The 21,241-nt window shown below is 56.7% G+C and overlaps 1 protein-coding gene across 13 annotated transcripts in view; it reads left to right on the top strand.

Moving 5' to 3' along the window:
* SYT7 (synaptotagmin 7) overlaps positions 1-21,241 on the top strand; it is a 181,070-nt gene that overhangs the window by 81,442 nt on the left and 78,387 nt on the right. For 5 of the 13 annotated variants that reach the window (XR_007357058.2, XR_007357056.2, XR_007357057.2 and 2 more), the window contains exons 3-5: positions 13,105-13,184; positions 18,839-18,970; positions 20,078-20,293. Coding sequence is in view for 6 of the 13 variants with exons in the window: in XM_048852655.2 (XP_048708612.1) it covers positions 13,105-13,184; positions 18,839-18,970; positions 20,078-20,293 (428 nt within the window). In the remaining 7 variants the exon portion in view is untranslated. The remainder of the gene's footprint in view (positions 1-13,104; positions 13,185-18,838; positions 18,971-20,077; positions 20,294-21,241) is intronic. The other 8 variants (XR_007357061.2, XR_007357062.2, XM_048852659.2 and 5 more) reach the window with 3 other exon arrangements.

The following is a 21,241-nucleotide window of genomic DNA, read 5'->3' as shown; positions in this document are numbered from 1 at the left end:
AGAGCAGTCACTAAGGGAGGGATCTCGCTGCTAGAAACCTGGGTACCGTGCAGTGCTGTTGCTGACATGGTTGGCTGGCTCGACCAAGTGCAACACCTGGCAGTTTCCTTTCTTTACATTTCTCTCTCTCTGTCCTTCTTCCCACCTTGGATCAAGCCATGGGTCTAGCAAGATCCTTCTCCCAGCTGTACCTGAATTCTTCAGAGGAAGGCCAGTCCTTCCCAGAATGCAGGGAGGAGGGATGGAAATACTTTCCTGGCCCATGCAATGGTGCGCTTGGGTTCTGAAACATGACAATGTGATCCCCTGCCTTAGCTGGTGTAGACATGTTCCCACTGATGGGAGTGATCATCTTCACACACACACACACATCCTGCAGAGAGGCCAGCAGTAGGGAAATCTACAGTCCCCCTGCCTGGAGGAGGCCAGAAGGGTCAGAGCACTGAGCAGGGACCAGCCCCGGCTCCTCTCAGGCCCCACTTTGCTCCACTGGGTTTTTCTTTAAAGACAGGGAAAGCAATTGAGACCAAAGGAAAGAGCCGAGCCTGGAGGTCAGGCTTCTCTGAGCCCCACACCACACTTACGTCCTGCACAAGGCCAGCGTGCGTGGGGGGTCGAAATTCCCCACCAGGCACACAGCTGATCAGGAGAAGATATTGGCCAGGCATCAGCGGAGCCCAGCTAGCCTGTCTTACGCTCCAGTGCAAACAGACTTTGGTCACACCTGCCGCACCCTGCGCTGGCTGGAGAGGCTAGGGTGACCAGGTGTCCGGTTTTCGACTGGAACACCTGGTCGAAAAGGGACCCGGCGGCTCTGGTCAGCACCTCTGGCCAGGCCGTTAAAAGTCTGGTTTGCGGTGCTGTGGCGCGAAGGCAGGCTAGTCCCTACCTGTCCTGGGGCACCGTGCTGCACCCCGGAAGCAGACAGGAGGTCTGGGTCCTGGGCCGGGGGTCACGGGGCTCCACGTGCTGCCCGAGCACCAGCTCTGCACTCCCATTGACCAGGAATCGCGGCCAATGGGAGCTGGGCGAGGGGGGCGGTGACTGCGAGCGAGAGCGGCATGTGGAGCCTCCTGCTCCCCACCCCACCCCCCGCCTAGGATCCAGACCTGCTGCCACTTCCAGGGCATGCACAGCCCCCTACGCTGCGCTGCTGACTGAGAGCCAACCAAGGTAAGCCTGCACCCCAACCCGGAGCCCCAACCCCCTGACCCATTCCTGAGCCGCCCCCAATCTGGAGCCCCCTCCTGCACCCCAGACAACTCATCCCTGGCCCCACCGCAGAGCCTGCGACCCCAGCCCAGACTTCTCACCTGCCCTGCACCACAACCCCCTGACCCAGCCCAGAGCTCCCTCCCACACCCTGAACCCCTCATCCCCGGCCCCACCCCAGAGCCCACACCCACTCCTGCACCCCAACCCCCTGCCTCAACCTGCAGCCCCCTCCCACACTCGAAATCCCTCCACCCCACCCCTCAGCCGGAGCCCCCTCCTCCACCCCAAACCCCTCATCGCCAGCCCCAGCCCAGAGTCTGCACCCCCAGCCAGAGCCCTCACCCCCTCCCAGAGCCCAACTCCCTGTCCCAGCCCAGAGCCCCCTCCCACACCCTGAACCCCTCATCCCCGGCTCCACCCCAGAGCCCGCACCCACTCCTGCACCCCAACCCCCTGCCTCAACCTGCAGCCCCCTCCCACACTCGAAATCCCTCAACCCCACCCCTCAGCCGGAGCCCCCTCCTCCACCCCAAACCCCTCATCGCCAGCCCCAGCCCAGAGTCTGCACCCCCAGCCAGAGCCCTCACCCCCTCCCAGAGCCCAACTCCCTGTCCCAGCCCAGAGCCCCCTCCCACACCCTGAACCCCTCATCCCCGGCCCCACCCCAGAGCCCACACCCACTCCTGCACCCCAACCCCCGCCTCAACCTGCAGCCCCCTCCCACACTCGAAATCCCTCAACCCCACCCCTCAGCCGGAGCCCCCTCCTCCACCCCAAACCCCTCATCGCCAGCCCCAGCCCAGAGTCTGCACCCCCAGCCAGAGCCCTCACCCCCTCCCAGAGCCCAACTCCCTGTCCCAGCCCAGAGCCCCCTCCCACACCCTGAACCCCTCATCCCCGGCCCCACCCCAGAGCCCACACCCACTCCTGCACCCCAACCCCCGCCTCAACCTGCAGCCCCCTCCCACACTCGAAATCCCTCAACCCCACCCCTCAGCCGGAGCCCCCTCCTCCACCCCAAACCCCTCATCGCCAGCCCCAGCCCAGAGTCTGCACCCCCAGCCAGAGCCCTCACCCCCTCCCAGAGCCCAACTCCCTGTCCCAGCCCAGAGCCCCCTCCCACACCCTGAACCCCTCATCCCCAGCCCCACCCCAGAGCCTGCACCCCCAGCCGGAGCCCTCACCCCCTCCCACACCCTAACCCTCTGCCCCAGCCCAGTGAAAGTGAGGAAGAGTGGGAGAAAGCGAGCCACCCGAGGAAGAGGGAATGTAGTGAGCGGGAATGAGGCCTCGGGGCAGTCTGGGGATGTATATATACCTGGGGTAGGGGGTGTCACCTCCTGAGTCCTGCAAAGTCTGATATGTGGCACCAGCAGCCAGCTGTTGGCTATGTGCTGCCTGCTGATGAAGTCAGGGCTCTCACCGGCTCAGGGCTTGGATCTGAAGAATCTAAGACTCTGCCCTCAGTTCACCCTAGCACTCACCTAATACCTCGCAGAGCCCCCTTCCCCTGAACAGTGTAGGAGGCGAGGTTGGGAGGTGCTATTTGGATAATTCGTACTCATGGGACTTTCTTCAGTTCCATGTGACAGCTGCTGAGAGCCACTGTGCCCCTGGTGGAGGATGGGCAGGTATCCTGGGGCAGAGTTAAGGTGATTGCCAGAAATGTAATCATGCAGTTCCTGAGTTTGGAAAGTTTTTAAAACACCTGTAACTTTCCCCTAATGTTATTTTACAGGGCACTTTATTCTCAGACTTAATTCTGGTCTAACAAAACTTAATCTCAGGGTATAAGATGTTTCATTTAGACACCAACCGATGCTGCTTTTTATGCCTCTTGAAACTGAAAACTATCAATGCTTGATTTTTCACCTTCCCATTTCTAAGAACACACTTGCCTGTCTGAGAAGTAGCAGCCTTTCCATTCACCAAGTAGCAGTTGTTTCCTTAATTTGGAATCTCAGCAAGATCCTTTACTTATTAATCCATTCAGATTGTTAATTCCATAGCAGAGAGACAAAATGTAACGGTCCGAACAGCAGCCCTCGCTTTCCCCAGCAGAAAGACAGTTGCTTGTTATGAAAATCAACCGCAGCCAAATAAATCTAATTGGGCTCATGGGGTGTTGGGGAACAGGAACAAACTGGGGTATGAGAGTGCGGGTTACAATGCTCCCTCTTCTGTAAACAAAACTGCACAAGCTTTGAATAAGGGGGGGTGCTGGGGGCACAGCATGAGGCACAAGAGGAGGAATTGGGGTACAGGGCAGAGGAGTTTAATTAGGGGTGCACAATGAGATGTAGACGGAGACACACTGGGGTATGCAGTGAGAGGCATAAAGGAAGTAATTTGGGGAGCACAGTGGGAGGTGTAAGGGGAGCCACTTAGGGCATTAGTTTAACAGGTAGAAGAGCAGTCAGTTGGGGTTCACAGGGGGAGGTGCCACCCCTGGGTGTGTGGGCAGGCTGGTGTCCAGGGCCCCTGGAGTCCCACCCCGCAGTGACAGTCGTGCAGCCCTGAGAGGCGTTTGCTGAGTAAGGCTCCGTGGTGGCGGCTGCAGTTTTTATTTTGCTCTTTTGGAGATGTGATAATTAAATGTTTGGGTGAAAATGTGTGTGCAGCATAAAGGGAAGTTTTCAAAATAAATATACATATTGGAGATGCACCGTAATGAGCTGGCCCCTCTCCTGCTCCGCCCTGGCTCTGCATTGGCATGAGCAGCCCGGGGGGAGGCAGGCTGCACGGCACTGCTGCATTATCCCCAAATGGTGGTAAAGAATGGACTTGCGGGCCCCCCCTCCCGCCCTGCATCCCCCACCCACCCCGGTCCCCCACAATGCCCTGTGGCCCCTTCCTACCCACAGTGCCCTGTGGCCCCCACCCACCCTAATTCCCCACAGTGCCCTTCTGGCCAGGATTCAGTAGCACGTTGTCTTTCGTTTCTTTCCTCCATGAAGCCTCTCTGTGCACGGCTGAGATTGGAAAGTGGGTCAAGTGCTCCGAAGGCGGCTATTTTTGATTCTTTTTCACTCTCCAAACAACAAACACTGCGCTAGAAATAATGTCACCTCCCCGTTCCGCCTGCCGGGGCCCGAGAGGGCGCGGCCGGGCACCGGGAACCATTAAAAAGCCATAGCACCTGTTCTTTAAAACTGGCGTTAAAAGGAGACAGCATCTGTCTTTCCAGAGGAATGTTCCTAGGAGCGTCTCCCTGCTGCACCTTCACACGCACAGACAGCTCTCCTTCCCCAGCCCTCCGGCAGGTATCAGCACGGCTCCTCCCCAGCTGCTATCTGCCAGCTTTCTGGCTCTGCCACCCCACTGCCCAGATCCAGGCTGTTTGGCTTCCTGTGATTTATGGCCGGGGGAAGCTGGCGTGTGGAATGTCGAGGAGGGCCGAGGATGTTTACATTCACAAACAAGGGAGTTAAGCAGCGATACTGCCATATTAATAAGTAAAGCCCTGTGGCCGGGAGCCAAATTAATAAACCAGGCAGCCTGGGAGGAAGTGAGATGAATCGAAGAGCTCCCCGTTCAGTGGTAACTGGGCCTGGGGCCAGGTTCAAAAACGCTTCAGCCAGCCGCACAAGAGAAACAAGGACTCGCTGGGAGGGGAAGGACAGCCCTGGCTGCTGCCTGGGCCCAGCTCTCCATGCTGCCTGAGGGTAACGAGAAGGGATAGAGAGCTAGCTGGCTGGCTCAGTGGGGTCAGGGAGCCGTGGAGTGCTCAGCTGCCTGGGGTGAAGGGTGGCTTCCTCCTCCTGAAGACTCTGCTGCTGTTCCCCCTCCCGACACCCTCCCTCCCTCAGAAGCGTCCTGTTCCCAGTACCCAGGCCAGCGCCCTGGAAGGTGACAGAGTTCTGTGACAGATCCGTGCCCAACCAGCACTGAGGACCGAGGGAGGAAACCTCGCCCAAGGTCACAGAGCCACAGCCCCTAGCCGGTGCCCTCGGTAGGCCGAAGATCCATGCCATGGTGAGGAGAGTCTCCTTGCACTCCCCAGCCGCCCACGTATCTACCTGTCTCTCATGAACCATTGTTACCCCCGTCTGCCAACCAGCCAGCCAGCCTCCTACCTGTCTGCCCTCCCTCACCCAGGCATCCAGCCCGCTCTGCTGAGAGAGCATTGCCTGGCCGGCAGCAAACAGAGCAGTGCCTCCCCTCCATCCAAGCCAGCGGAGATGCCAGAAGAGCTGGGCCAGCTCAGAAGTATCTCTGTGTTATAGCAGCAGCACCTGACCACTCGCTCTCCTCCCCTGCCTCGTCTACTCCAAGTCCTGTCTGGCGAAAGGGAAAGAGCCCTGGCAGGTCCACCAGCTTCTCCGGGGCTAAGGAAAGTTAATGCAGCCGCTGCTGCCATGTGCCACCTGTCGGGAGCCTCCCGTGGGGTCCAGGAGCAGCAGCTGATGAGGAGGGAAGGTCACAGCCGCCGCAGTCTGTCAGTCTGCACGCGCCGGGGAGCGCAGGCAGCACAGAATGCTAACAAGCGAGTCCGCTCTTCCAGCAGGCTAAATTTAGAAGCAAAAGCAAGAAGGTGAAACCCTCTCACCTCCTCCCCGAACGCAGCTGAAACATGCCCAGCCTGTCTGCAGCCAGCTGCCGGCTCACTCACTCCTGTAGTGCTGGCTTGTCAGGGAGGCTGGATCCAGAGACGCTGTGAGGGCCCCCCAGCCACTGGCTGTCTGGCTAGTCTAATCGCAGCATCAGGGCCAGGGGATCGCCCTCCTGGTTCATGGCATGGCCTATATTTTCATCCTGAGATTGTCTCAGGGACACTTGCCCTCCCAGGTGCAACAGCCCTGTGCAACGCCAGCCTTCCCGCCACAGAGCAGTGACCCGAGGAAATGTATTGAATGTGTTTCTAGCTTCATTTAATGCGACTGAATAAGGAGGACGAAGAGCAGCAGCATTACCCGATGGCCCATGCACAAATGCTCCCCAGATCGCAATTTTGGAACCTCTGGTATGACTTCTGTTCCATTTCCTGCAGCGCCCCCAGCTGGGAGAGGCTGGCACAGCAATAGCTGGGAGCTCCCCCACAGCCAGCACTCCGGTGTTGCTGTGTCCTCCAGGGGCTTGTGCCGGGTCTCCCTTTGCTCGCTGTGGCTGCTGAGCCAGTCCGAGCGCACCTGGCAGATACCCCAGGGTAGGGTAGCTAGCATGTGGTTGCCCTTCTGATTCAGCATGCCTTCAGGCTCCTCCATGCCCCAGAAGTGAAATCACAGCCCTCCACCCCCTGCCCAAGAGCTGGACACAGGTTGTGAGTTCCCTGCCTTCTTGAAGAGGCGCTGGGCGTGGAAAGGACTGGGCTCGGGGGCAGGACCTGAGGAAAGGGTTGGGATGAAGGGGAGGAAGGAGGCCCGGGAGGGTGGGGAATGGGGAGCCCTTCTCCCGTCCTGCTGGCCAAGTTTGGGAAATCAAATTCCAATCTTACCCTGTGACTTTGGCGGGACAGGTGCCAGGGAGCAGTGGCAGGAATTGGCCGTCACAGAGCGCCTCCGTTGCACTCCTGGCAAAGAACCCTCCACTTCACTTCCGCGTGGATTAGGCTGCTGACTCCTCCTGTTGGGCTTGTGGCAGCTGGGCACAAGGTGTGACCTGCCCATCTGGTAGTCAGCAGGCCAGGCCAGGATTACATGGGGATGCTAGCCAGAGAGAACCCCAGGGTCTGCCCCCGTCCAGCAGCCTGCCCAGAGCATCCCCTTTCAGTTCACTGCAGCCCAGTCCCACCTGCCCCTGTGGAGAGAGATGCTGGATGTTGCAGCAGAGCGTGCCCTTTGTGAGAGCCTGGGGTGTGAGCGCCCTCTCCCCCGCTGGTCAGTGCCCTGTCTGCAGCGTGCGGGCCTGCACTCCGGTAATGGGAGCCATTGCGCAAGGCTGCCTCGAGGGGAGGCATGAGGGTGGGGATCCAGGGGGGATTCCTGGGGATCCAGGCTCCTGACCTCAGAGATGCTCACCCCGCTCCACAATGCCCAGCTGCCCTCAGACCTTGGCAGATGGAGCAGTCACCTCTGTGGCCGAGGGAGCCAGGGGTTGGCCAGCTGGGCACTGTGTCTCCCCAGCCCAATGAGCCAGAGCCCCAGCGGACACATGGCAGTTGTTGGATCTGCACACGTTCGCACCAGCTGGGGGTGTGGCCCCGTCTCCCTGATACAGGGAGCAGGCTTGCCCAGCTCGAGTTTCCCAACAGAGCCAGCTATGTGGCTCGCCAGCACTGACCGGTGAGCACCTGTCCAGCTCCTGCCAGGGAGAAGCTACTGCTGCACAGACCAGCCTGTGCTGAAGCATTGGAGGAGTGAGCTGCTCCCCGCCCCTTACCGCAGCAGGTGGCTGACGGGGCCACCAGGCAGCTGCCTACTACCAGCCTGCCTGATGTGACAGGCCTGGCACTCTCACCCTCCCCATCGGTGCAAGCGGACCCTGCCGTGGCTGGCCTGATACTGCTGGCCTGGGAAAGGTAGACGGGGCCCTGCCTCACTCTGGCAGGGCAGGAAAGGCTCGGAGAACAGAGAGAGTTCAGAGAATGCAGGAGGAGGGGGAGAGGAGTGACACGGCTTCACCTCCAGCACAGGGATCTAGGTCCTTCATAGCCCGGCCTGTGGCCTGACATGACTGAAGGGCTGAGAAGGAGGAGGAGGGCATGGAACAAAGGGGCAGAGAATCGGACAAAGGGGAGACACCTCATTGCCTGGCCCTGGGGGAATGGTAGGCTCAGCCGAGCGATGTAATGGGTTGGGGAGATAACAAGTAGGCTCTAGGATTTGTTATTATCTCTGTGCTAGTAGCTCTTAGAGGCCCCCCACCAAGCTTGCTGGCCCATTGCCAGGCGCTGCACAGACACAGAGTCAGAGTCAGCCCCTGGCCTGAAGAGCTTACAGCCTGAATGGACCCTGGGAGCGTCACAATCACCTTTTACAGATGGGGCACTGAGGCCCAGACCCTCAAAGCTGTTTAGGCTTCTAACTCCCATGGGAGATGAAGTGACCTGCCCCACAGTCAGTCACACAGGGTGAAGAATTGAATCCAGATTTTCTGCTTCCCCATCCTGTGCCTTAAGCACAAGATCCAACTAGGTGGAGTCACAGCTGGTGAGCTGCAGCCGTCCCTGGGCCCAGCAGGGGGCACTCTGACTGTGGGCATTGACCATGCAGTGGGTGCAGGCCAGCCGTTCAGGTTCATCTCATCCCCATGCTGGTCTGCACTGGTGCCCTGCTCATCAGTGTCTGTGGAGGGGAGTTTTTTGCCCTTGACCAGGCACCGTGGCCCTGTGGTTATCCCACCCTTACTCAGTTTCCCTGTACCCTTGCCATTGAGGTGCCCACCCGTGATTGTCCCCAGCTGAACAGTTGCTTCACCCAGTCCCTGCTGTCTTATCTAAAAGCAGATGTGATGGGCAAAGGGGGGAGCAGGGCGAGGAAAGCGTGAAGGACAAAGTGGGTTAAGATAGAAAGGTGGCTAGATGCGTACTGAGGAAAGGGAAGCCAGCCCACAATGGCTGTCCCGCCATATCAGATAAAAGAGCTCCTCTCGGCCTGCCCATCAGCAGCAATGCTATGTGTCTCGCTCAGCTCAGGAAGTGTGCACGTCTGTCCTAGATTGGCACATAGGCCAGATTCAGCTGGAAGCAGATCCAGCTCCCATTGAATTCGGTGCAAGTTGCATCTCCTTTGACCTCCCCCAAAGACCCATCCCTTTGTAACCAAGGTAACCAGTTATCCCTTGTACCATCCACCCCAAATCACTTACATCTAACTCATGCTTCACTTCAGCTCTCAAGTATGAACAACAGCTAGACGTCTCTTGAAGTGCCCACTTCTAATCCTGCTGGGATGGTCATTAGGCTCCTTCATGGCTCTGTTCCCTTTTGCACCATCTCAGGGGCAGAGACCAGGATCTACCCCTATATTCTGCTACAGTCCTAAATGTGGTGTCAAGTTGGCACTGTACTTGGTTTTCAGCATTGCACTGGAAAGAACTGCTCCACTGGCTTGAGCTTGAAACCTCCTTGGATGGGAACATTTTGATGAATGGAGTTCACTGGAGGCCGTGCTGGCAGAGCCCCCACCCCCTTCACACCTGAGCAGTTCCGCTAATGGAGCCTGCGGACACTGCAGCCTGCTCTTGGCAGAGTCTGCGCCATTCTGGAACCTGTATCATTTAACGACAGAGCTTACGGGCGCCTGGAACGCAAGAGGTTCACAAAACAGTGTTTCCGCGTCCTGCAGGCCACTCCGGCTGTGTCTGTAACCTCCTCTAACCTGGACCTTTTGAACAATGGAGCTCAGAGATCTCATGAGCTGGGCCGGGGGTGTTTGCAGCCTTGTTGAACTGCAGCAGCTGGGCTGAGAGAGTGTGGCAGGCTTGGGAGCAGCTTAAACCCAAACTGGTTGGCTGATGAAGGTGACAAAGTCTCCAAGTTGTGCTGCTGGCAAAGACAGGAGCTCACCTGCTGAACCTTACGCTCTGCCAGCGGTTGTAGAGCTCTGGAGATGCTGAATTCAGCCTGATGTTGGCAAAAGTTATCAGCTCAGCTGGGTCTTGGCAAAGTTCTCCAAAGTTCAGACATTGGGGAAGTGCCCCAAGGGTCGGTCCTCGGGCCGGTTTTGTTCAGTATCTTCATAAATGATCTGGAGGATGGTGTGGATTGCACCCTCAGCAAGTTTGCAGGTGACACTAAACTGGGAGGAGAGGCAGATATGCTGGAGGGAAGGGATAGGATCCAGAGGGCCCTAGACAAATTAGAGGATTGGGCCAAAAGAAATCTGATGAGGTTCAACAAGGACAAGTGCAGAGTCCTGCACTTAGGACGGAAGACTCCCATGCACCGCTACAGACTAAGAACCGCATGGCTCGGCAGCAGTTCTGCAGAAAAGGACCTAGGGGTTACAGTGGACAAGAAGCTGGATATGTTGCCAAGAAGGCCAATGGCATTTTGGGCTGTATAAGTAGGGGCATTGCCAGCAGATCGAGGGACGTGATCGTTCCCCTCTATTCGACGTTGGTGAGGCCTCATCTGGAGTACTGTGTCCAGTTTTGGGCCCCACACTACAAGAAGGATGTGGAAAAATTGGAAAGAGTCCAGCGGAAGGCAACAAAAATGATTAGGGGACTGGAACACATGACTTATGAGGAGAGGCTGAGGGAACTGGGATTGTTTAGTCTGCGGAAGAGAAGAATGAGGGGGGATTTGATAGCTGCTTTCAACTACCTGAAAGGGGGTTCCAAAGAGGATGGCTCTAGACTGTTCTCAGTGGTAGCAGATGACAGAACAAGGAGTAATGGTCTCAAGTTTCAGTGGGGGAGGTTTAGGTTGGATATTAGGAAAAACTTTTTCACTAGGAGGGTGGTGAAACACTGGAATGCGTTACCTAGGGAGGTGGTGGAATCTCCTTCCTTAGAAGTTTTTAAGGTCAGGCTTGACAAAGCTCTGGCTGGGATGATTTAGTTGGGGATTCGTCCTGCTTTGAGCAGGGGGGTGGACTAGATGACCTCCTAAGGTCCCTTCTAACCCTGATATTCTGTGATTCTATGATTCTATGACATTTGCGGTGACTGGCTCCAAAGTTAACCACCTGGCCTTCTAAGGCATGTTCAAGGACATGTGCTGTTGTGGAGGGCTCTTGGAGTTTCTAGGCCAAGCCATTTCTGGGGAGGTGCCTTCCCAAAAGTAACTCAGGAGGAAAACATCTCCATTTGCACCTCTTATGGCTGTCTGAGTGACATCCAGAAATCTCTCCTCTGCCGGGAGACCACACAGGAGAAAGCAGAAGCAGAACTGCGGTGTTTCTGAGGGACACAGAGGGAGATCAAGGGCTGAGGCTTAGGATGGAGAAAGCAAACCACAACCTAGCTATGAAGTCCATAAATGAGCCCCTTTCCCCCCACCCCCCCACCCCCTGGGGCAGCATTTCTCATGGTGATTAACAGGCTGTTTGTGATCCTCCCCAGGCTTTTTCTTAATATGTGGGCAGATTACCCACAACTAACCGCAATGAACAATGCATGTGTGTGGCTGCCTGGAGAGCTCACAGGGACAGTGCAGGTGGGGTGAAAGGTCTAGGGGGAGTGAGCTGTCAGTCTGAGTCCATATTTCACATTGCTAGCCTACCCCTCCCCAGCCACAGAATCCCTTCCCCTACCCTGATCAGACTGGTCATTCTCCAACTCTCTGTTGTCCCCTCAATCCTGTCCTTCTTTCCAGATCCAAATTGCTGACTCCCCTGCCCACAAACACCCCAGCCTTATCCCACTGTCACCCCTGCCCTCAGTCCAGACCCAGATTCCTTCACACGCACATCTGCTGCTGTGCCACTCTCCATCGTCCCGCTCTGACCCAGATCCAAATTCTCTTCTACTGTTCGTCGCCACCTTGACCTAGATCCAAATTCTCTCCTGCCCCATCCTGCTCTATCTGTGTGCCTGGAGCCAGCTCCCTTCCTCCCCTCTCCCCCCGCTGCTGTCCTGTTTTCTCCCACCACTACATCCAGAGCTCCTGTTGGATCCAGAGCACCCCATATGTTTGTTGCTCTCTCTTGTCCCCTCTCCCCCTGCCCCCGGCCAAGCATATTTCATGCAGCTGAGGCTTAAAAATACCCCTGGTGGCCTCTCACTTTTCTTAGATGGCTTCCCCCTAGAGCTGTGAGGGGGGGCCCTTTACCTGCACCTGTGTGGGTTGGTGTCATCCACTAATTGTTTGCTAATCAGCATTAATTGTGCTCTTGTCTGCCCTGGAATCGCACAGCATGTTGTACCTGCCATCGGAAATCACTACCAAGTGGCCTTATTATCAAGCCCCAATTAGGAACAAATGCACATTTCATTATCTTGTGACATGGTTTTTTTTTTTCTGTGAACTTAATTAATTAAAGTTCAATTAATCCTAAAATTGCTGATCCTCCCCTGCTGCAGATGTGATGGGGCAGCGGAGAGGAAGGCCGGGTTTGGCTCTCTGTCTTGCGTTCATGAAGCAGAAGCAGTAGGGGGGCACAGGTCATCCAAACTAACTCCTTGGAAGTGCTCCATTGTGATGGCCAAGCAAGGAGCATTCTGGGGCATGCCTTTCCCATGATGCTTTCTGACTGTTTCAGATGTCTAGGGAAACACACCAGAAACGTTAAGAGTTTGACCAATTTCAGGATTTTTCCAAGCAAAACCAGGTGAGCAGCTGAAGTGAATGACAAACTGGAAGCCACAAAAGAGCAAAAACTAGGTCAGAACACACCTGACAATCTGGGACATGAGACTTAATCATGGCCTCATCCAACGAACGTCCCCCAAAATCCAGCACCCATCTTCAGCTGCACATTCCCCTCACCCTGCAGACAGTGGGCTGATAGAGATGGCAGCAGGGAAAGCTCTGGCTGGCCTCATGGGCAACCTGTTGGTTCAAGAATTAGTCACATTAAATAGACATTATTCAGGGTGGGGTGGGAGAGTTTGGGCACTTAAGTCACATGGTCTTGTTTCTTCTCCCTGATTAAATGACTGTTTTAAAACAGGTATCTGTCAGTGGGCGAGAGGATTGCTTTGTGTTTAGTGGACTTGACTAGGATGCTGGGGACCTGGGTTCAATTCTTGGCTCTAGCACAGATTCCTTGTGGGACCTTGGGAAAGTCACTTGGCTACCATCACATTAGCCAGGAAAGCGTTTATGTCATAACCAAAATGAGAGCCAGATGGATAGGGAGAAAACACTGATCTGCAGCAAATGAAACCTGTGAGTCTGATTACCGCTGGTACCTGTGGCTCACAGTGGGCAGACTGGCCTGAAAAAAATTAACAATCCCCAGACAATTCACAGGTTTTAGCACGAGCGAGCCTGTGTCCAAAAATTCAGTTGGAAACTTCTTGGCTCCGACCCCTTGACATATCTCCCTTCTTTTCCCATAGGGTAAACGTTATAAAAATTCCTTGGAGACGGTGGGGACCCCGGATTCCAGCCGAGGGCGCAGCGAAAAGAAAACCATCAAGTAGGTGCCACGGGACAGCGCGGGAAGGGATTAAAGCTTCAGGTGCTGCCCTGGAGCGTGGTGTCTGCTCCACGCAGCTTCCCAGAAGCTGGAAACTCCTGAACCCCAAACACCCCCACACACTGCCCCCTGTACACCCTGCCCCCACACAGCCATGACAATCCGCCAGCACCCGCAGGTCCCTACACACTGCCCCATTCACCCTGCCCCCACACAGCCTTAACACCCCACCAACACCCGCACATCCCCACACTCTGTGCTCCATAGACCCTACCGCCACACAGTATTGACAGTCCACCAACACCCACACATCCCCACAAACCGCGCCTGTACACACTGCCTCCACACAGCCACAACAATCCACCAACACCCGCACATCCCCACACACTGCACCCCATACACCGTGCCCCGACAGAGCTTTAACACCGCATCAACACCTGCACATCCCCACAGTCTATGCTCCGTACAAACTGTCCACACAGTCATGACAGTCCAATACGCGCACATCCCCACACCCTGCCCCCACACAGCCATGACAATCCACCAACACCTTCACATCCCCACACACTGCAACCCATACACCGTGCCCCGACAGAGCTTTAACACCTCATCAACACCTGCACATCCCCACAGTCTATGCTCCGTACAAACTGTCCCCACAGTCATGACAGTCCAATACGCGCACATCCCCACACCCTGCCCCCACACAGCCATGACAATCCACCAACACCCACACATCCCCGCACACTGTGCCCCATTCACCTTGCCCTCCCACAGCCTTAACACTCCACCAACACCCAAACATCCCCACACACTGTGCCCCATACACCCCACCCCCATACTGACTCCACACCCCTGCAACACCCACACATTCCCACACACTGTACCCCATACATCCTGCCCCTACACAGCCAAGACAATCCACCAACACCCACACCTCCCCATACTCCTTCAATGTCCACAAACACATCCATAGACCCGGAAACTCTGAACATCCCCACACCGTGATGCCTTCAAACATCCCCATGCCTCTGCACCCCACATTCCTGTTTCCCCAGACTACCCGATCACACCTCCCCCCACACTCCTGCACCCTCAGATACTCCCAAGCTCAGAGGCTCCACACACTTCTGCACCCCAAAATACTTCTTATAGCCCCACCCCCAAACACACCCCTGTGCCCCCAAACAAACCAGCTCACCACTGCACCCTCAAACTCTCTCACCCATTGCCCCCAGCACACACACCTCTCCAAAGGCACACAGCTGCCTAACCCCCAGATGCCCCCCCACCTCCTCCCCAGCTCAGACACCTCCCTGACACACACAGCCCCCCACACCAATCAGACACCAACCCCAGACTGCCCCACTGCCTCGTGTGCACCCGGCCACGACCTACAAACTGCTCTCCTCTGCCCCCAACACCACCCCCCATCTAAACATTCCAGTGCTGCACCTGCTCACCAGCCCTGAGCGAGAACAGAGCCTACCAAAGCCAGACCAAGGCTTCATGTCTCCCTGCCCTCCTCAGGCAGCAGGCAACCACCTCCTGGGAGCCCAGAGGACTGTCCCCAGGGCTGCGAGTCCTCAGAGCTGTCTCCTCAGGGTGGGCAAAGTCAGGGCCTCGGGTCCCTCATGCCAGGCTCGTAGCCATGGTGGCAGGGCTTGGCGAGGCTGTTAGGCCATCATGCTGCATCTTGCCCGCAGGGGATGCTGATCGCCAGCCGGGGTCTGCTATAAAAGACCAGGTCCTGCAGCAGCTAGTTCCCCTGGTTTTTCCTTCTTCCTGCATGGTCCATGCTCCCCAAAGGGCAGCCAGGGCACATGGAGGGGCAGGGATCCTAGCTGCTCTCCACATTGACAGCCATTGGGGTAACCAGTTGGATCTGGGCTCCCATGCCCACCCCATCCCGACCCCCCCGGACACCTCCTTCTGCAGCAGCCTGCTTGGCTTGGACCAATCACAATGAGATTTATCCTTCTCTATTCACATCTCAGCACACAGAAGTCCCCACTGCCCCACAGAGGGAGGGGAGACATCTCAGGGTCCCCTCTGCCCCACAGAGGAATGGGAAGGTGCCTCAGGGTCCCCTCTGACCCACAGAGGGGAGGGGAGGTGCCTCAGGGTCCCCTCTGCCCTACAGGGGTGGAGGACACCTCACGTTCTCTCTGTCTCATACCAAGCAGGGGCCCTGCTGTTCACTTGGCTGTCTCCATAATGTCTTGCCCCACTCTCAAGCTGAGGGTTTAAGCCCATGGTGCACTCTGGGGGGATATGGGCCACAGCCATGACCTTTCTCAGGGCTTCTCTTTGTTCAGAGGCCAAGGCAGCATCCAAAGACAGAGACGCCGATGGGGCAGTCCCTACACCCACTCCATAAAGGACGTGGGGCCGAGGGCTGTAATGTGTGACTGGGCTGTGCGGCAAGAGGGCTCCTAAGACGGGTGCACTTGGGTGGAGAAATGGTGTGAAGGGCTACTGATGGGCCTGGGGTGCTGTAACATCGTGCAATGGGGCAGTGCCCACCGGGGCAGTAAGATGGGCCTTCAGGGGAACTGGGCCCTGTGACTATGACTGGGCCCCAGGTGGCTCCTACCCACCCACGCCAGGACAGCGATATCGGTCAGCACTCTGCCTGTTCCCCCCATGCCCTGGAAACCTGGCGTCCCCTTCTGCGTGGCCTGCGCGGCTGGGGGGTGGTCAGCTGGCCGGGGTGGGGGCAGTCCTGGGAGGAGGGATGGGTGGATGACTGACCCATTTCAGCCTGGCGAGAGTCATTGTCGCGTCTATCGCTCTTCCAGGCTGAGCCTGTCGCCTTCCACTGCCTTCCTGAGGAGTGGCCACTTCCAGTGGGACTGTGGCTGCTCCCTCCTCTCACCAAGCCTATGTGGTGCCTTGTGGAGCTTACTCTCTTCACCCGCCGTGACCAGGGCTGCCCCTCCATGGACCGGCCAGTGGTGCAGTTATTGTGGCACTCTGGCTGGTGGATCAAGTGTGTGCGCACAAGGTCCCTGGGTGCATGGGATCTTCCCTACCATAGGCCCAAGGGTGGCAGCACCTGTCCTCATGTGGGCCAGGGGACCTTGGGCAACATGCCCCTTCACACAGTGCCCGCGTGGCGGCCCCATTGCGTGCTCCAGACCTGGCTGATGTCACCGACCCTGCTGATGAGTGAAGTGATGAGAGATGAGGTCCGTGGTGAGTCGCAGAGGAGTGGTGTGCGGGCTGCCCTCTGAGGAGAGGAGTCACTCAGGGGACAAAGAGCTAGCCTGAGACACGCCATCCTACACTGCAGACACTCACCCCATCCACTCCTCAGACACTCCACCCTCTCTCTCTGGGAGGGTCTGCCCACTCCCTAAGGGGTACGCCGCCCACTTGAGACTCTTCACCCTCTCTCCTCGGGACTCAAAAGCTGCCACTTCCCAGAAGCCTCGTGGGTCTCCCAGCACCAGTGACAAGAGACTCTCCAGACAGCTCAGCCTCCGATGCCCAACCAGCTGGCCCTGACTGAGGAAGAGAGCTGCAAATCAGAGGGCCTTTGTCTCTCCCTCTCTCCTCCATCCTCTCTTCTCTCTTTCTCTCCCCACCTCCCTCTTTTCCCTTCCCTGCCTCCCCTCCACTTTTTCTCTCCCTTTCCCCCTTCTTTCCACCGGGTTGTGAGCGAGCCTTGTGCTCTAAGGCAAAAGGCAGTGGCCCCTGGGGCACGTGCGGCCCCCTCTCCTCGGCCTTTCATCTCACTCTGTGTGTTCGGAGAGGCCGTTTCATGTCAGAACCGCAGGAGGACTGGAGGAATTAATGAGGGGAGGCGGGCTGAGTGCAGGCACGCAGCCTGTCGGGGACTTTTGAAGTCTCCGATGAATTTGCCGCAGTACCACTTGACTTCAAAGGTGCTGCTTGTTGGATCCCACGTACTCCAGGTCAAGCAACAGGAAGCCATTGGCGGCTCTCTGAAGTCAGGAGGCGATGGGTAGATACGGCTTGTCTCTGATCTGTCCGTGGCATGAAGTGACCTATTTAGAGTCTGAAATGTACAGCCAGACAGTCGCAGTGCACGCCCTGCTGAATCACGCTCCCTGGCTCCCGCTGCACCGTCAAGTGGGGACTGATCTTGTCCCGCAGGATGGGACAAGAGGGTTACCCTTAATATACGTTTTCTAGGAGAGGAGGGTCTCACATCTGGAGCAGAGTGTCATTAGCTCTGGATCCTGCAGGGAGGGATTACACATCTGGAGCAGGGTGTCAGTTGTGGATCCTGCAGGGAGAGGTCTCACATCTGGAGCAGGGTGTCATCTGTCCTGGATTCTTCAGGGAGGAGTTGCGCATCTGGAGCAGGTGTCAGTAGCTCTGGATTAGAGAGGGGCCCCACATCTGGAGCAGGGTGCTATTAGCTCTGGTTCTCCACCTCTGCTGTACTAAGATGAGTCCTGGTGATGGACAATGCCTATCTAGGTGGAAGACAAACAGGAAATAAGAACCCCCTGCTGGATTCATCTGCCATCCCTCTCAGGTTTTTAGTGGCTGGTTTCAAATATTAGTCCTGTGTGTCTCTCAAGTTGCTCCCCGGGTCCCTCTCCTCTCTCCAGCTGGAGTTTCTAGCAAATCTCGAAGTGATGGCAGAACAAGTCTGACTATATTCCTGGCCCATTGTCCCTCAGAGGCCAACCTCGGGAGATCCTGATGATCCTGATCCTGACCATCACCCTAGCTTGACTCCCAACTTTATCAAATGTTCTTAGAATCTTTCCATTCCCCAAATCCCACGTCCTCCCATGCCTCAGGAACTGGGCATTGAGTCCTGCCAGCTCATTTCCCCCTTGAATGAAGGTGACATTCCCCTCAGCATGCTGACCTCCAGTCTCTTGGAAGATGTCAGTCAGTCCCCAAGACTGTAGTGGATTCTGCCGCTGTCTCAATGCTAAGGGGACTACGTTTTGCACTGCCCCATTGCCAGTTCTAGTGATTATATTGTGAGTCTTGAGCAGCTGGGGTGTTTTCCTGATGACCCCAGCTCTCGGGCTCGCGAGTCTGTGAGCATCTCAGCTTCTGTGGTAACACCTGCAGTGCGTTCCCAGCCCAGTAATGGTTGCCAAGAAAGCTTGAGAGCGTGACTCCCTAACGCTCCCAAACCGCCTCCTTTTTAGGCCAATCGCATGCTTTTGGGGGCATGCCTCCTGATTTCTGAATGCCTGGAGCCATCAGTTCTGCCATCATCCGGGGGGCAGGGTGCTTGGGATGTAGTGAGAACTGCCCTGAAGCTGTTCCCAGGAACAGAGCAGGGAGCCTGGCGAGACATTACCAGGTTGCCGTGTCCAGCGGACTCTCCTTTAACCTGCACTCTGTCTCTCTCTCTCTCCTACCAGCTTCTGGAGGCTCCTGCTCCCGTCTTTCTGCTGCTCTTCCTCCCTTTGTCCCCAGTCCATCCTCCCTCCGTGTTTGCGTGGGTGTGTATGTGTGTGGCAGGCCAATGCCGCGACCGCTGTGGCTTTTTTTTCACAGGAGGAGATGGAGCTGCTCTCCTTTTTAACCTGGCTTCTTTCTGGTTTTGTGGGGGAGGGGGTTGATTTTTTTTTCTCCTTCCTCCCCTTGCAGGAATTCAGATTCTCTCTCTTGTATTTCCCTTTTCTTTCTCCCCTCTTCTCCGGCCGATGTAGTGATCTAGACAGAGACTTTTGGAATAACAATGACAACACAGTGCAGCAGAAATGGAGCTCCTACCCTCCCAAGGAGTTTATACTAAACATTTCACCTTACGCCCCATACGGTGATCCACGACTTTCCCTCAAGTGAGTCTCTCGTTACCTGGTTTGATCATGTGTAGTGAGTATATGCGCAACCCACCACCCACCCACCTACCCTCTCCTCCCCTTCACCCTCCTCCTCTTCCTCTTTGCTCCACCTCTTCTCCCCACACACTCCACCCCCATGGGCAGACAGCCATGGAGACGAGCAACCCCTCCTGCCCTTCCCGCCCCCCGCCTTTATCTCAGTGGTTCCCAACCACTGGCAAGGGCGCCAGTACTGGTATGCCAGGCCAGTTCCCTGGGCTCAGCCCCTCGCTCCCTTAGGCTCAAATCCAAGTCAGAGAGAGCGTTGCCAGGGACTTCAGTGGCCCTTCACAAGGCACCGCTGCATCAGGCTGCCCCCTTGTGGGGCTGGGCACAAGCTCCAGGGCGGGATAGAACACAGCCCACCAAATGGGAAGCAGCGGTGGGCACCGGCTGGCACAGCTGTGGCCTCGGGACCTCATCCAAAGCTCATGCCAGCCAATGGGAAGCTTGCCATTGACTTGGCGGAGGTTTGGCTCAGGCCCTTCGCCTGCTAGTCTGGAACAGCTGCCCCAATGGATTGGGAACCACTGCCCTAAGTGACTCGCTGAGAGAGGCTAGCGCCCCCACCCCGCTGCCCCAGGTCCCCTCTGCTCTCCCTCCCCCACCCCATGCCCCCTTCTCTGCAGCACAGGATGGGGTTGCGCGTTTGGGTCCCCCCTCAGCGTGTACTCTGCATTTGCACTGTGTGGTGGTGACTCTGGTGCTGGTAAGCTCTCACTAACATGGCTTTTCTCTCCCTCTGCCTGTACTGGTGCCTCTCCTAACAGTTTTCTCCATTGTTTAACCCCTCGTTGTCTATGGGATAACGTAACTTTGCTGCCATCACACACTCACACCGAGCCGGGGCCGCCTGTTGTTTTTTCTCTCCTCTCCCTGTTGCCGAAGGCTCCCCGTCAGCCCTTTCTTTTGCAGTGCTGATGTCTCTCTTTCTCTCTCTGTCTGTCTGTCTCTTGTCTGTCTGTCTGTCTCTCTCTTTCTTTCTCTCTCTCTTTCTCCCCCCACGTGTGGCCTCCTCCCCGCCACCCCCCCCGCGCCCATCCTGGTGGATCTGGCCCACCCCAGTGGCTCTCTGCTATCGGGCGCTAAGTTGGCCGCCTCTTCCGCTCCGGGGTTGGCGGGGGAGCGAGAAGGACGCCCGGGGGAGAAGCAGCAGCTCCGCGAGGACGGCATGAAGAGCAGCCTGTCTGCCCACAGCGAGCCCAGCAATGGGAAGGCGGGGAGAGGCCGATGGCACACGGTGCAGAGCCACCTAGCAGCAGGGAAGCTCAGCCTATCCAAGTGAGTGAGAGCGCTTCTCAGGCCCTTCCCGGCCCCATGAGGCACTGCAGCGTGGGGTCCAGCAGAGCATGGGGTTGGGTGAATATCCTGCTGTTTGAGTGGATTATCCCCCCCACTGGGGTCAGGCAGCGGGTACAGGAAAATTTGGGGTCATGTGAGAGGACTACCCCACCCCAGTGGAATCAGACAGGGCAGTCTGGAATGTCTGAGATGGCAGGAAACACTTGGCCACCCGATGGGGATTTAATGATGATGAGATGAGAATCCTCTTGATCCTTGGTGAAGTACTGTCATTATCTCCATTGCGGTAGCATCTGGGGGACCCCAGTCAGAACCCAGGGCCCCAGTGTGGAATCCCTGTCACTGGAGAACAGGTTTGACAACCACCTGTCAGCACTCACCTAGGTACACTTGGTCCTCCCTTAGCTAAGGAGGGATGGACTGGATGACCTCTCGAGGTCCCTTCCAGCCCTCTATTTCTGTGATTGTGCTAGGCACTGTGCGAACAGCAAAAGACAGTCTCTGCCCCAAAAAGCTTATAATCAAAGTAGAAGTCTAGAGACAACAGGTGGGTCTAGACAGGAGAGTCTGAAGGAGGACACCGAGGTGTCTTTGTGGATGACCACAGGGAGCTTCTCCCGTGCGTGAGGGAGAGAGCACGAAGGGGCCTGTCTGAACATTTAACAAGTGGGTGATGGAGGCTCTGGCAAAGCGGAAGGGGAGCCAACGGCTTGGCAGCATTGGATTGATGTTGGGTAGGATGGGGTAGGCCGGAGAGGACCTTGAAAGTGACAAGTCATTTGGGTTTGATGTGGTGGAGGAGGAGCCAGCAGAGCAGTGGAAAGAGAGGTGTGAGAACGTCAAAGCTACAAGCCTGGAAAATTATCTGTGTAGTGGTGTTTTGAACGGGAGATAAGTGGGGCAGGACTGCTTTTGTCAAGGCCAGAG

This window comes from Caretta caretta, chromosome 6 (assembly GCF_965140235.1).
Source record: "Caretta caretta isolate rCarCar2 chromosome 6, rCarCar1.hap1, whole genome shotgun sequence".
NCBI classification, from domain to species: Eukaryota; Metazoa; Chordata; order Testudines; family Cheloniidae; genus Caretta; species Caretta caretta.
Note: the sequence above shows the minus strand (reverse complement) of the source record. Positions and strands in the feature narration are given on the sequence as shown.